Source organism: Echiichthys vipera (assembly GCF_963691815.1).
Source record: "Echiichthys vipera genome assembly, chromosome: 10".
NCBI lineage: Eukaryota > Metazoa > Chordata > Actinopteri > Perciformes > Trachinidae > Echiichthys > Echiichthys vipera.
The window spans coordinates 10206899-10221874 of NC_139835.1; the positions used below are offsets into that span (position 1 = coordinate 10206899).

General features: G+C 38.5%; 1 protein-coding gene across 1 annotated transcript in view; it reads left to right on the top strand.

The window, feature by feature from the left end:
• The window catches only part of LOC310953221 (polycystin-1-like protein 2), a gene marked incomplete at both ends in the record, with an annotated part of 57845 nt that overhangs the window by 21539 nt on the left and 21330 nt on the right, over window positions 1-14976 (top strand). Inside the window, 11 exons of the mRNA XM_083922183.1 lie at window positions 5258-5371; window positions 7013-7127; window positions 7293-7483; window positions 7568-7798; window positions 7916-8017; window positions 9272-9450; window positions 9773-9919; window positions 12393-12592; window positions 12886-13079; window positions 13288-13480; window positions 14338-14584. Of these exons, the coding sequence (XP_083778309.1) occupies window positions 5258-5371; window positions 7013-7127; window positions 7293-7483; window positions 7568-7798; window positions 7916-8017; window positions 9272-9450; window positions 9773-9919; window positions 12393-12592; window positions 12886-13079; window positions 13288-13480; window positions 14338-14584 (1913 nt within the window). The remainder of the gene's footprint in view (window positions 1-5257; window positions 5372-7012; window positions 7128-7292; window positions 7484-7567; window positions 7799-7915; window positions 8018-9271; window positions 9451-9772; window positions 9920-12392; window positions 12593-12885; window positions 13080-13287; window positions 13481-14337; window positions 14585-14976) is intronic.

Consider the following 14976-nt stretch of genomic DNA (forward strand, 5'->3'; position numbering starts at 1 on the left):
AGCAATGACACATGACCTTCAACAATGTACTCTCATCAACAACTTGTATAATATCTTACAAAATATGACATTCTATGCTGTGAAACAGCAATCGGTGGGTGAGTGTGATGGTTAAGATGAGGCACCAAAACAACTTGATTAAGATTACAAAAAAGTTGTGGTTTGGTTTAGTACTTCCAGGACACGAACATCGGTCCCCCTAGCTGCGCAGATTTTCCGGCTCTCCTACCATGCCACCTGATTTCCTTCTTTGCCCAGAACATATCTTCTACATTAATAAATGCATGGATTACATACATATTACAGTGCATTACTTTCTGTAGGTATGAACAGAGAATGAGGACAGCCTGCCTCCAACCAATCACAGGAATAGAACACTATAGCTCTGCATGTTGGGGCAGTGCTTGGTCCATTCTGAAGCAGGAAAAAAATGGCGACTGGGTCAAAAACTATGGCAAATTACAGCTGAACTGTACACTAAAACGTGTTTCTGAAAACATTTGGGAGAGAAATAGGCAAAACAGTGACAGAATCTTGATTCATATTTGATCAGCACTGCCTAGTTTGACAGTTTGATTCTAGTTTTGTGAGCCTGGTAAGTTCTGCTGGACACAGTATGGCAGTTATATTCAGTAACTACAAGCATGGCACTCCCTTCTCAATCCTCATCTTAAATCTGCTGTATGAGATAAATGGTTTTGATTGTCTGGCCCAGGGCCTAGTCAGCTGCAAATCTATCTTAATGGGAGGGGGACAGACATGTGACACACATGTGCCAGGGCAAAATGAAACATAAGCTCAACAGATTCATCAGGTTCCCAGGCTAGCTTTTTACCTTCGAACAGAGCCAACGTCTGTTCTTAATGCTAATCTATTAGCTAACCAATTAGACATTATGATTGGACAGATATGAGAGTGTAATCGATCTCCTCATCTTATTAAAAAGAGAGTTATAAGTGTATTTCACTGTACTGGGAGGGTCTTTAAAGTTTAAGAATCATTGGGTGCTACAGCCAGTTGGTTACTGCTTTTATCAAAAATAGTCCATGAGGCCTATATTTCTATAAGGCTAATGTTACAAATTGACCACATTGAAACATTTTGGGTGTATAGTTTTTCTCTTTCCTTTCCTAACCCTAACCCCTTGTGACATTAAATCCTGTTAAAATCCTACTGAAATAACGAACTGCAAGAGCTTTGGATCGCACACATCCGCATATGCACATCCACTATTGAAATAATTTGAGTCTTCCTTAAAAACATTCAGGGCCAAAATCTCAAAAGCACCTGTAGTAGTAGTCGTAGCAATAGTAGAACACATAGCATAACTAATGACCAATTAAGTTATTAATTTATTTCATTAAATGAGTCTATATCTTTTCCCTCAGAGTGACACCGGAAAGTTTGCACACAGAGTCTATCAGTCTACCCAACAGTTCAAGCCTCTCATTTTCTCTCCCAGCACAACTGTCTAATATGCTACCTCCAGATGAATCTGTGGATATACGAGTAAGTCAGGAGATCTGAGTTTGTGTGTGTGTGTGTGTGTGTGCCTGCGTGCGTGCATGTTTTTAATTCAGCACTCAACATTACTGATGTTTTCTTTCTTGTTGTCAATGCACCCTACGTACAGATATGAGAAATATACCGTAGTATCCAATCACTTCCCAGTTATAAGTTCAGCTCAGCTACATTAAACCTACATACATATTTATCATGTTTAACCTGTTAAACCTATATTTAAATGCCTTTGTTCATCATCTGTGATAAGCAAACATAAGATTTCCATAGTAAAAGACCTGGGGCCATATTCACAAAACATTTCAGAGTCGGAGGGACCCCTAAGCTAAGACTAGAGGGCAGGGTTGACCTTGTTGCTATGGATGACATTATGTTCATACCTTCTATGCCCACAGTGATTGGCTAAGAGTAAATTTATGATAGAAACACTTCAATGGGGAAGGGAATGAACTGCTGCACTATGTGGGGTCTGGATAGGACATTTATCGTCTGGTGCAAAATCCTCCTGACCAACAGCTGAGAGAGGCTGAGATCTGCTGCACAGCTGCATTTTTCCAGTTTCCAAATACCACAGAGTTGTAACAATCTCTGGTGATATTGGGTGGTTTTTATTTGTTGGTAATGTGATGGCATGACCAACTCTACTACGATCATAATGCCATCTCCATTAAGGCATTTGATCTCTCCAGAATGTTGACTGCCGCCGCCATGTTATGTTGCTCCTGATTTACTCTCTACTTGTGACATAGGAGTCTGAGTCGAGAGGACTCTTACATTTTTATAGACTTAGGAACTACTTTTAGCGCTAAAATGCTTTGTGAATTATACTTATCTTAAAAAGTTAGGAGTCCTAAAATGTGAGTGAAATGCCCCTTATTTTTAAGAGTTACTCCTAAATCAGCAAGTTAGCACCTACTCTTAGCCTTAAGCTGTTTTGTGAATATGGCCCCTGTTCATCCGTCATAGTTGACTCAAACCATTAACTTTTAGGGGGTGGCCCCGGTTTGGTGTTTACAGAGGATGGTATCCATGTAAGATCTTGTGTTTTTCTCAATTTTCAAATGCGTCTGACCTGCTTGGGTTTAAATCTGCTTTTCTCTTTGACTACATTTATAGATGCTGATTCTAGACAAAAACCCATTTTCCTGGAATGAGAGAGGGAACATCAGTGGCAAAATAGGTAGTCTATTAATCACAAGAAAAAATGGCTCCCGTATCCCTGTGAAGAACTTGAGTCAGGATATTAAGGTCAGTTCAGCTTCTGAGAATTGTTTTATGCTCTGTTCTCCTGTTGAATGAGTGTTACCTGTAGGGACAAATGCCTTCTTTTAAGAAAAACACACATTTAGAGCACCAAAAGTAAACCTATTGATGAATGATGTATATCAGTAATTTATAACTATATGAATTAATGTGTTCATTACTATAATGTTGCAACTGTTGAAGATGGTGATGATTACATTTGCTTCATACGCTGGGTATCATAACATATAATAATATATCAATGTATTAGTTGAGTCATATTTTTTATTTTATTAATTTAAATCTGCAAAATAACTAAAGCTGTCAAATACATTCAGTTAAATATTGAGTACAATACCCTCTCTGTAATGTAGGATAGAAGTATAAATTAGCAGAATAAGGAAATGATAAATAGAAATAGGGGACAGGTAGAAAAATGGAAATATCTGAATACACTTTGATAGCTTTGACTTTCAGAGAGACCGACACAGGGAAGAAAACACAGCAGGATGTTCTGTTAAGGGCAGCTTTATTACAGTACTAGGAGGTACACGACAAGTCCCTCCACAGCAGGAAGCACAGTTCTTTTATACTGATGAAGCATTATATGCAAAGTATTTATAGATATGCCATCTTTTATGACCAGCTATGCTGATGTTCTCCCAAGACTAAATATGCACAGGGCCACCTTCATGGTCCTAAGCTAATCTGGACATGCTAACATTGCTCATGTCCGAGTGTCATACACATGGAAATAGATTTTAATTTAATATATTATCACAAGAAAATAGGCTACCGAAATTCCACCAAGTACACTTCTGAACATAAATACTACCCGTTCTCCTCCCAGCTCAACACATACTGCCATTTTCTGGGTAAAACAGTAACGTAAACCTGTGTGTAAAACAGTGACACTACGATAATTGCTGCTCTTCTTTAATTTAAGCAACAGAAATATTTGGTTAGCATTAGAAAAAAAATCGGGGATGAGTAACATACATAACTACTTCCCTGGAAGGTGGTTCACAAAATGTCACTATTGACTTTTGGTTTCACACGGGACATGGACTCTGGTCTCCTGGGGGAAAGCTCTGTGTTTGTTTGACAGATTCACAACTCCAACATTTCTTCTCATGCAGAGTTTAGTGCCGATCATCTGGGTATTTTAGACGTGGAAGTTTAACTATTTTGGTTTCATGAGCCACTGAACAACTTTCACAGGAATGAAGCAGGCTCCACCTTGAACGCTACATCTGGTTCTTTTTATGCATTCATGTCTAATATGACTTAAATCAAAGGCAAATGAGGTTTGCTGAAATATCAGCAGGGAGATACAAACACACCTGCAAATTCCTGCCATGCTGGGTTGACATGCCGAGTCTAATCGAGTGAAGCCAAGCCAGCACATGTGTATGGACAAGGGACTATAATGTTCTTCATCTGATAACTAGAGACTCCCTACATATACCAAGGCTGAAGGACTAGGTTAATTACCATAAAAGCCTTTCTTTTTTATATAGCAAGCTCCATGTATAATTGTGGGATCTATTATTATTTTATCTCTACTTAACTTAATTCGATCTGTACCTGGTACCATGGCAACAACTGTGTACACCATGAGAGCTTCTCATTCTTGCAGGAAGCACAGGTAAGGACTCTTAATACTCTTAATCCTTTATAATAATAATTAAAATAAAATAGATATTATAAAATGCACAATATTAATTAAACAAATACAATTAACTGTTTATATGATAGATAATACACTATACTGCACTGGTTTTGCTTCGTCAGCTTTAGAGGGAGGAACGCTCAACACCACTAAATGACCATTTAATATACTAATTACCAAACCCATACAACCAATTATACCCTATTCAGTGTTTCCTCTTTCCTCTGTCTGCTGGTGTGTATGTGTGTAAACGTGTGACCATGTAGAGATTAAATAAGATAAATATAGGGGTGCACCGATTGCAATTTTCTTGGCCGATCCCGGGTCTAACCTGCCAAATACCCCATACAACTATGAGTTACAGCATACAGAAACCTTTTGGAACTTTTATTTCTTTTATTGAACCAAACTATAAGACACATAACATGTATAAAACAAAATAGTATAAATATTGGTAAAACTTACTTAAAATAAATAACAGACTAACAACGCAGAACTGAAGGCTCCTTTCAAATAATAAAATAAATAAGCTAAAAAAAAAAAATCCCAAAAGCCCTTTACAATTTTGGCCTCTCATTCACCCATTCACACACTCACACACACATGATAGATAGCTACCATGCAAGGTGCTGGCCAACCATTGGGAGCAATTTCGGGATTAAGTATTTTGCCCAAGGACACGTTTGCATGTGGCCGTGAGGAGCTGGGGATCAAACCGCTGGCCCTGCACTCAGTACTCTCAAACCAACTCAGCTGCTCTAGAGGAGCCACAGCAAAATCTGTTATTTTTATGTATTTTCTGGTATTTTGCCTGGTCCACAGATTATGTTGCCAAGCCCTGTTGGACAGCAGGTGAACACCACTGTTTTGGACCTGGGAAACTACAGCACAACGGTCATAGACATTCCTTCAGCTGACACCACGTTGGTGTTAAAGGTCCAGTGAAATGTTTTTATCTCCAGTTCTAAAACATGTATTAAGAACTTCATATCAGCTTTGGTCTACTTTGACGCTATGGACATATCACATTGCTCTGTTATTATTAATGCTTGCAACAGTGCTCAACTGCAATTGCTCACATCATCATACAATTCTTCTTCTCTTGCCAAACATATCTGTGTTATTTTGATATCATGAGTTTAGGGTTATTATCGCTAAAAATAATCATGTTATTAATTAATAATGTGTCTAATTAATGTTATTAACCAAAATTAAGACATTAATTTTGTTCCTCCCTGAAAGCACCACACCGAATTTCAGTAGGACAGGATTATATATTTAACTTCGGCGAAGGTTTAATACCTATTAAAGTAAGAGACGCTAGTCTTTGTCATTCTTCAAGAATATTTCTCTATCAATCTCATATGTTAAGGATCGCTCGAGGGACCACATCTCTTTTGCAAAGACCGAATGAAAGATCATAGACAACTTGGGTATTGTCAGTTTATTTTCTAACTACAGATTATATATTTAAATATATGATTAAACTGGCTAAAAAGTTATCATCTTTGTGAATGGGTAGATGGCAAAAGCTATGGTACGAAGAGAGAGCAGTTAAACCTAACAACAGCTACATTTAATGCTATTACCATCACTATACTTTTAATAAAAGGACAACTTTAATTTCAAATACCAACATCACCAGACCTGCTCATCGAAAAAAAAAAAAACTAGCCACACATCTCACCAGACTTTCTGCTGTGAAAGAAGGGTCGTGTGGTCACAGCTCACAGCTTCTCAGGGTGCAGGGCGGCAGAACCGGGTCGTAGAGGACAAGACTAGACTGCCTTGTGGCTTCGGTCTGCTATATTTTAATGTCTAGCTTTTTGCAGAGTGTGTTCTGAAGGTGAGACGTTCAGTTTCCCCCTCCAAAATGGGAAAACGCTGTTTCCTTTGTTTTGAGCACGAGGCCTTTTATTACTTGAAGAGGTATTTCTTAATGTTTAAAACCAAAACTTTATAAACATTTGTGTTTTTTGTCATTACCCATTCCTCATTAAACATACAAGAACACATTCAGATGAAGAGAACAAATCCGACCTTCAAACATCAAAAATATATGAATTGAACAGTTAATAAGCACAGTATGTAAAACATGAAATATTTTCTTCTGCAGAAGTAGTTGTTAGTGACACAATAACATCAACAAATCAATACTGTCAAATAATCATTTTCAGGGATGGTGACTTAATATATATTTGATAATATGTTGACACCCATTCTGTGATAATATGATGACATGACACATTCAAACTGAATAGAATTCAAAATACAGTCATTATTTGAGAGTTTACCTTTCTTTAAGACAGTACTAGAGTGTCGTGTTAAAACCATACTCAGACTCCTCTCAGAGTCGTATCAAAAATGCAACATAATTTTCACAAATCAACAAAATTCAACTTATTAACTTATTCAGTTAATTTATCATGGAGGAGTTCTGACATGAGGCTATCAGAAAAATCTGAAAATAAGTCTGGGACATAGCGCATCGCTACTCTACTGTGTTTAAATTATGAGCATTATCTTTGCTTTTCTGATATAACAACTTTTGCAACTATGTCAATTTACCTTTTAAAGATGGCGCCTTCAAATGATCCTTTTCGCTTCAAACTGTTCCTTGGTTATAAGGACTACCCCACAGAAAAAAAATATGTAGCGATGACAGACATGCCCCACCACGGAAAGACACAAGGTAATAGATCTCTGTTTAGTGGTGAAGACAGTATGTTTTTTTTCCTCAAATTTGTTATTGATTTGATACATGACTTTAGTACCTGTGTGTGTATATGTGTGTGTGTGTGTGTGTGTGTGTGTGTGTGTGTGTGTGTGTGTGTGTGTGTGTGTGTGTGTTATACAGATGAGAGATACACTTGGCTACTAGACCCAAAGATTTTAAAAGGAAACACTGGAGTGCATTACCTTGTAGTGAGGCCCATTGTAGGTCCGGGTATAAAATCCATCAATGCCAGTTTATCGATTACTTCCATCACTACCGGTTGTAAATTTTGGGATACATCAATATTGGAGTGGAGCCCCTCTGGATGCAGGGTAACTACAGTAATTTATCTGCCTGTCATGTGTAATTTGTTTCCTAGACTTAAATGACAGTAAATATTGTTGTTGTCTTCCAAGGTCGGTGATCAGACCACACACTTATTCACCGAGTGCCTCTGCGACCACCTCACATTCTTTGGGGGCTCGTTCTTTGTCACTCCAAACCTAGTCGACCCTTCACGCACCGCAGAGCTGTTTGGGACTTTTACTGAGAATCCTGTGGTAGTCTGCTTTGTGGGGTCCCTCTTTGTGGCCTACCTCTTGGCGGTTGTGTGGGCTCGACGTAAAGACAATCAAGACACTGCCAAGGTATGGTTTATCTCAAGCACCAGAGTAATTAAATCAAGTAACATTACCCCAACTGCAATCTTACTTACAAAAATATTCTTAAAAGAAATATGCTTTATGTTGTTGGCTGGTTGGCAGGTGAAGGTGACTGTGCTGGAGGACAATGACCCCATGGATGAGTACCGATACCTGTTGAGTGTCAGCACTGGGGCTCGGAGAGGAGCTTCCACTTCCTCTCAGGTAGATATGTTCATAGCAAATAGGTGAACGGTTAGATTTGGCAGAAAAGGCTCTGCTCTTTAAAGTAACCTTTTAAAGTACCCCTCCAATCAAAAATGTGGGTTCTTTTGTATCTGTCCTCTAAAATGTCTGACATCGTCTAAAGTGACTTGTATCGGAGCAAAGTTTGTCACTAGAGAGGTGTTTTCACATTCCTCTCCTGAAGGAGGAGATGTCTTTGCACATCGTCTTAGGGCAAGCTTTACTTGGAACGTCACTATAATAAATATACCAATCACTGTCTGATATGTGAAACACGCCAAAGAAATCCAAAACCTCCACAGAGCGGTTCACATCTTTATTCATAATATCTGTGATTAATAATAGATGCATTTATTCATTCAAGCTTTTACACTTTGCTGAACTACTGACTATTAGCTTCCAGTATCAGACACTTAATTCATATTCCGTGTACACTGTATTCTGGACACCTCATTAAATTATTCTGCTTATACAAAGTTATTTTATTACCTTGTACTGAGTGTTATACTGTATAGTTTTTATCCTTAATTAGGCATCTACAGGCTTGTTCCAAATCACATTTCATTGTACTAGTATCTTTTATCTGGGTTTGGTTTTCTTATGAACATTTTCAAGTCCAAACCATTATTAAGGCTTACTCTGCTCAGTGGTTGTAATTAGCTTTTTTCCGGTGAGAATACCTTGTATGTCATTGATTACATTTTGAGAGAAATGTTCTGTGACAATGTGTGCTGTTGCATGTGACATTTTAATGGTCACCATGATTGACCTTTATAATATTGATTTGTCTTTACACAGTCTTTTAAACGCTGAATGACATTTCATGCAACTTAACAAAATAAGTATTCTTATTATTCAATCCTGCCATATATAATTTAAAATAGCCAAGGTATGTGTATTGTATCTTGTCATTTAGAAGTCAAAGTTGAGGTTTTGCTGATTGCAGCTTTACGGTGAAATCTGGGGACTCTGTAAGTAGCCCGACCCAGCCCTTGCTCTCACAGTGCAACAGCCTCAGTTCCGGCTCTTCTCTAGTTTATCTTGGCTTTTACACAGCAACTACGCGTTACCGCCGGAAACGGTAAAGCTGGTAAAACCTGCCTCTGTTCCCCATTTAGCTTAACTGTTATCCTCCACCCCTCCATTCAACTCTGTACACAGTACATGTAATTTTGGATGTATTTCAGTTTTGAACATTTCAGTTTTAAAATACAGATTACTGAACTGTTTTAGGTGACAATCACTCTGCTGGGTAGAGAGGGAAACAGTGAACCACATCACCTGACTGATCCAAAGAAACGTGTGTTTGAGAGGGCTGCAGTGGATGTGTTCCTGCTTACTACACCCTTCTCCCTGGGAGACCTTCAGGGCATCAGACTGTGGCACAACACCTCAGGGAGTCATCCTGCCTGGTAGGAAAATACAGAAATGTCAAAGCCGCTCAAAAAATCCTCAAAATGTAGTCAGAAGCTATTATAGTAAAATATAATGCATGTCTTTTCTCTAATGTTTTTGTTATGACCTAGAACACTGTGAACATAGAACATAATGAGAGTACCAGATCTCTCAGCTCACAATTATTTTGACGTTGAGGATTACTTCCTTTTAAGAGAACACAGCCATCAAAGAGGATTCAGTTGTTGTAACAACATATTTTGCCCTCTTTGAGAATTGTTGATCTTGCTATTTTTAGTTTAGCTGTCTTTATATTTAAATGATTTTTCTTTTTTCCAGGTATGTAGGCAATGTCATGGTGCAGGATTTACAGACGGAGCAGAAATGGCATTTTCTATGCAACTCCTGGCTGGCCATAGACATAGATGCCTGTTCCCTCGATGAAGTGTTTCCTGTTGCGACAGAGATGGATTTGAAGAGGTTCAGGTAAGGTGTTGGCAGAGGTGAATTGTGCAGCAATTCTTGCGTGCCTACCCAGTGCTAGACCGAAGATGATTCCGAAGTTAAAAAGTGTGACTTACACATTACAACGTCCAAGTGAATTTTTTGTGTGAAGTGAAATTTCTGATAATTAATAAAAAATTTAAAACTAGAACAGCAGTGTTGTAAAAGTGATGAGTCCCCAGATTTAATATTTTGTGGAGGCACCATTTGCTTTAATTACAGCCGTCAGTCTGTTTGGATATGTCTCTAGCTTTGTGCACCTAGACTGGGAAATATTTCCCCATTCTTCCTGCAGATCTGTTCGAGTTCAGTCAGATTCTGTGGTGAGCAGTGATGGACTGCACTCTTCAAGTCCATCCACAGATGTTCTGTAGGATTCAGGTCAGGGCTCTGACTAGGCTACTCTAGGACCTTCACCTTTCTGTCCATTAGCCACTGTGTTGTTTTTATGGAGGTGTGTTTTGGATCGTTGTCATGCTGGAAGGCTAACCACCTACCTATTTTCAAATGTCTAACAGAGGGCCGCAGGTTTTCCTTGAAGAACTTGGGTGTTCTTGGCAGCATCCATTTTCCCTTCATGACCAGCTGCCCAGTCGCTCCTGAAGAGAAACAAGTTTGTAGGGGCGGCCTGATCTAGACCAGGTCTGGGTGGTGCCATATGCCTCCACTTCTGGAGAATACTCTGAACGGTCCTCAGAGGGATAGTTAAAGCCTTTGAAATCTTTTTATATCCTTCTCCTAACTTGTGCCTGTCCACAACTTTATCCTGGAGCTCTTTTGAAAGCATCTTTACATTACATTACATTTAGCTGACACTTTTGTCCAAAGTGACTTCCAATAAGTGCATTCAACAATTAGGGTAGAAACCAGAAAAGCAAGTTATTGAGTAAGTGTGGTAGCTTCAAATCTATCTATCTATAGAGTGCTACATATAAGTGGGTTTCTTTTCTTTTTTTTAAATCATCTTCTTAGCCAAGGTGCAGTCAACAGAGATGTATCTTTCCAGCCATGGTGAATTATTTTTGTTACCATGCACTACTAGGAGTGGACACAGCAGATTTTATTCTGAAGTAATCAAACCCACCACAATTGATGTCAGGTGGAGGCCAATTAACTTGGTGAGTAATCTGGAAGGTGATTGGTTAAAACTGAGAATGTTTTTAAAGGTTATTCTAAAGGGACTCGTCACTTTTCCAACACTGCTTTTCTAGTTTTTTCATTTTTTTTACTAATTTTCCGAAATTTTGAGAAAAACAATTAACTTGGATGTTGTAAGGCAAAATGTGTAAATCACGCTGGAAAAATATATACATTTTTTTGTATTATCATTTCAGGCTGTAAAACAAAAAAGTGACTATTTCAAAAGGGTATCATAACTTTCTATAAGCACTGTCAACGTAAGGGTTAAAAGCACAAGGAAGATTGGCATCAATAGACTTTTCAAATGTGTATTAGTCTGGAACCTCGGTTCATTTTTTGATTTCTAATGAGTATTTTCAACTGTGCAGAGTAAAATGTCTCTGGATGAAATGGAATAGACCTACAACAATTCAGAGTCACTGAGTTGGAGCTGTGCTTGGTCCGTTTTGAAGCAGGAAAAAGATGGTATCTGGGTCCCACACTTTGTGAAATTACAGCTAAACAGTAGCCATGAAACCAGATTAATCCGTCCCATTTGTTTTGACGGATAGGCCCCTCTCTCATACAGACTGATTTCCAGCCGACCTGGCCCTTGGTGGACCAATCACAACCATTTATCTCATGTGGGGCGGGTTTAAGAGGATGACTGACAGCACCACTGCCGAGTCTGTAGCTATGTGGTATTTATGCAGTTTTTCAGGCTCAGAAAACTCAAAACAAACTGTCAAACTAGACAGCGCTGATCAAATATGACTCAATATTCTGTTACTGTATTGCCTATTTCTTGCCTAAAATGTTTTCAGAAAAGCACTTAATTGCCGTAATTGAAGTTTGTGAGGGCAACTTTTCGCCAGGTGTGTCTCTCCCCTCTCAAACAAAGAACTGTGGAATCAACAACTTTCCCTCCAGTAGAGCCCCTACGCGGCCCTGTTTTTGCTAAAATCAGGAAGACACCAGTAGAAAGCCCTGTGTTGTGTTGATATGGTATTAGAGAAGAAATATGTAACTCTTGCTGAACTTTCCTTCCAATGTGTGAGACATGGGCTGAATACCTTGTTAGAATTAAATTAATGCTAAGAAAAAGTCAACAGCATTGAGTATACCCGATCAAATCACTGAACAGATATACTGTACCTACACAGTACGCTACAGTATGTTGTTTTTTTTATATTTTATTTCCGACTGCAGATAGATACATAATTCATTTGAATTTAAAGAAATGTAAGTTGAACTGAATTGAAATAAAGTGAAAGAAATATGCTTAGGTAAAGCAACAGTGTTTTCAGTGTTATTCATTGTTGCTTTTATTTTCCAGTAACTTGTTCTTTATGAAGACTACAAAGGATTTCAGTGACGGACACCTCTGGTACTCTGTGATCAGTCGGCCACCAAGCAGCACCTTCACCTGTGTTCAGAGAGTTTCTTGCTGTTTTTCCCTGCTGCTCTGTACCATGCTGACCAGCATCATGTTTTATGGCATCCCAACAGATCCCTCTGAGCAGACCATGGACCTGGGTAGACCACATTTTCATTACCATTCAATGAACTGTAACAACCTATTCTCATCAACTGGTTTGTGTCCACAGTTTGTGTGATATATAACAAAATGTGTCGTTCTATTTGAACGAACATGCTGTACGCCTCTGTTCATTAAACCAGACATTACATGCTTATAACAACTGAATGAGAAGTTTATAAAAAGTGTTTTTAAGAAATGTAAATGTGGAGGACAAAAACATCTAAAAACTTAAGTGCACATCCCTTACAGCATTTGTTCTCTCTCTGTGTGTTGCTCTCTGTTATTTTAGGTCACTTTGAGTTTAGTTGGCAACAGTTCATGGTTGGAGTTCAGAGTTCCCTCATCATGTTTCCAGTGAATTTTCTAATTGTTAGCATCTTCAGAAACACTCGGCCTTGGGAGGTGTCTTGTTGCAAGCGCAAAGAAAAAAAACAAGATACCACCAACATAAATGTCAACGTCACTTTAGACACTCTTATCAAGGTAGGTGCTTCATGTTTTTCAAATGGTAGTTAACTCGCCCTTTGAGGACAACTGAATTAGCAGCATCCAATGGTTGTAATACAATATTACGTGTTCAAAACAGTGATGGATATTTGATATGATGAGTAATTAATCTCAAATTCATATAGTGTAAGTTATGTCATTTTATAGAAGAAGCACACTTGTAATTGGACGTTTTCTCTGCCAGGATATAACAAGAATTGCCCATTCACTGTCTAAAACTGTGAAAAGCAACAAACCATGTCCACCTGGACAAGAAGTTGATATCAATGCAGTTCTTTCTGTGGTGGAGGACTTCATCAAACAGAACAACAAAACAAGCGACACCGCCCAGACCAAAACTCAGAGCTTTTGCAACCTTGTTCAGCTTCAGCTACCAGGTATGCACCCACTGCGGATGGTACATTGCTCTTATAGTATACTAAAAGTGGACATATATAAAAGTGGATGTCATAGAGAGCTGAAGCCCTGTCCCCTTCCCAAGATAACTTCTATTGTATTCAGCTAAGCATTGTAGTTTTCACTGTTTTTTTTTTCAAAAGGCCTTTTAAGAAGCTTGATATATTAGGGTTTCTGCCCACTATAAATGCCCACTATAAATGCACTTGCTGGTAAATTCAATTCAGTAACAATCAGTTGATCCCATCTCTAGAGTAGTACTCTACTATTCAGTAATTCCATATTTTGCCTCCAGCAAACCTTATTATTTTTCTCTGTATGATCATTGACTCATAAATGATGCATGAACAAGTTAAAATTATCCCCTGTGATTAAAAAAAATCAATGAATTTCTTATGTAAAATTTAAAAAAACAAAGCCAGTACGGTTTGGTAAGGGGCAAATTAACAAAGAATGGATTGCGGCCACTGAAAGCCCAATGAATTCAAATCCCTTGCAACCACTACCTGCCACATCTCAAGGTCCGATTCACAAAAGGTATTGCTCTCATGATATAACAGCACAAACACGACCAGTTTTGCAGCTCAGAGAGAAATTATACAATCTGCTTAATAAAGGTTCAGTGAAAAAAGGAGAGAGATTGAAGGGAAATTATCAAAAAGAAAGAAAGTAAGTTTCTGGTGCGTTCAGAAACTTTCAGGTTGTCAGGTTGAGCTGAACACAAACACACAGGCATGGACATCGCCAGTTTGAGACGAATAAACACAGACTGCACAAATGGTCCAACTGTAAAATTAACTAACAGAAAGGTTTACCAAGTCATTGTGTACATTTTCAGAGGACAGTGCTATTATGCATCTGGGGTCAACAGTCGAGGGGATTCAAAGGAAGAGCAACAAAACCCAGTATCTCTACCAGCAGCTGTGTCACATTGACAAAGAGCTGATCCTGCTGGGACCCTCCAGTTTCCCCACCCCACACAGCTACAGCCGGGCAGTGCAGCAGGTCCAGGGCATGAAGGGCTTTCTTGAAGATCAGCTCTACACACTCAGCTGTGTCAACCCAGATGAACTCACCCAGAAAAAGTACACGAGTCGCTCCTTAAAAAGACCACACTATTGGTTATGCATGTCTTATCTACAAACTGTGTAGATGTATTTATTTATCCTTTCAAGAAATTGCCAATGACTTGAAAGTCAACTGATAGCCTTTACACTGAAGAATGAATGGCCTTTATGTAAATTACTTTATTTTTCTTATTATCATAGTTTTTTACCACACAGTATAATGTAGTTCATGAGTTTGCTTTCAAGGACACTCTGACTGAACATTAGAAAGTAGCTGCTGATAATAGAACTGACAGCAGTTTTAAAAAATAGCTGGCAGCAATTTTGAATTAATAGATCCTTGGTTCATTAATTGGCACTGCTCAAAGAAATGTTGTAGTACTTTTATGTTACATAAGAGTCTTTCCAGT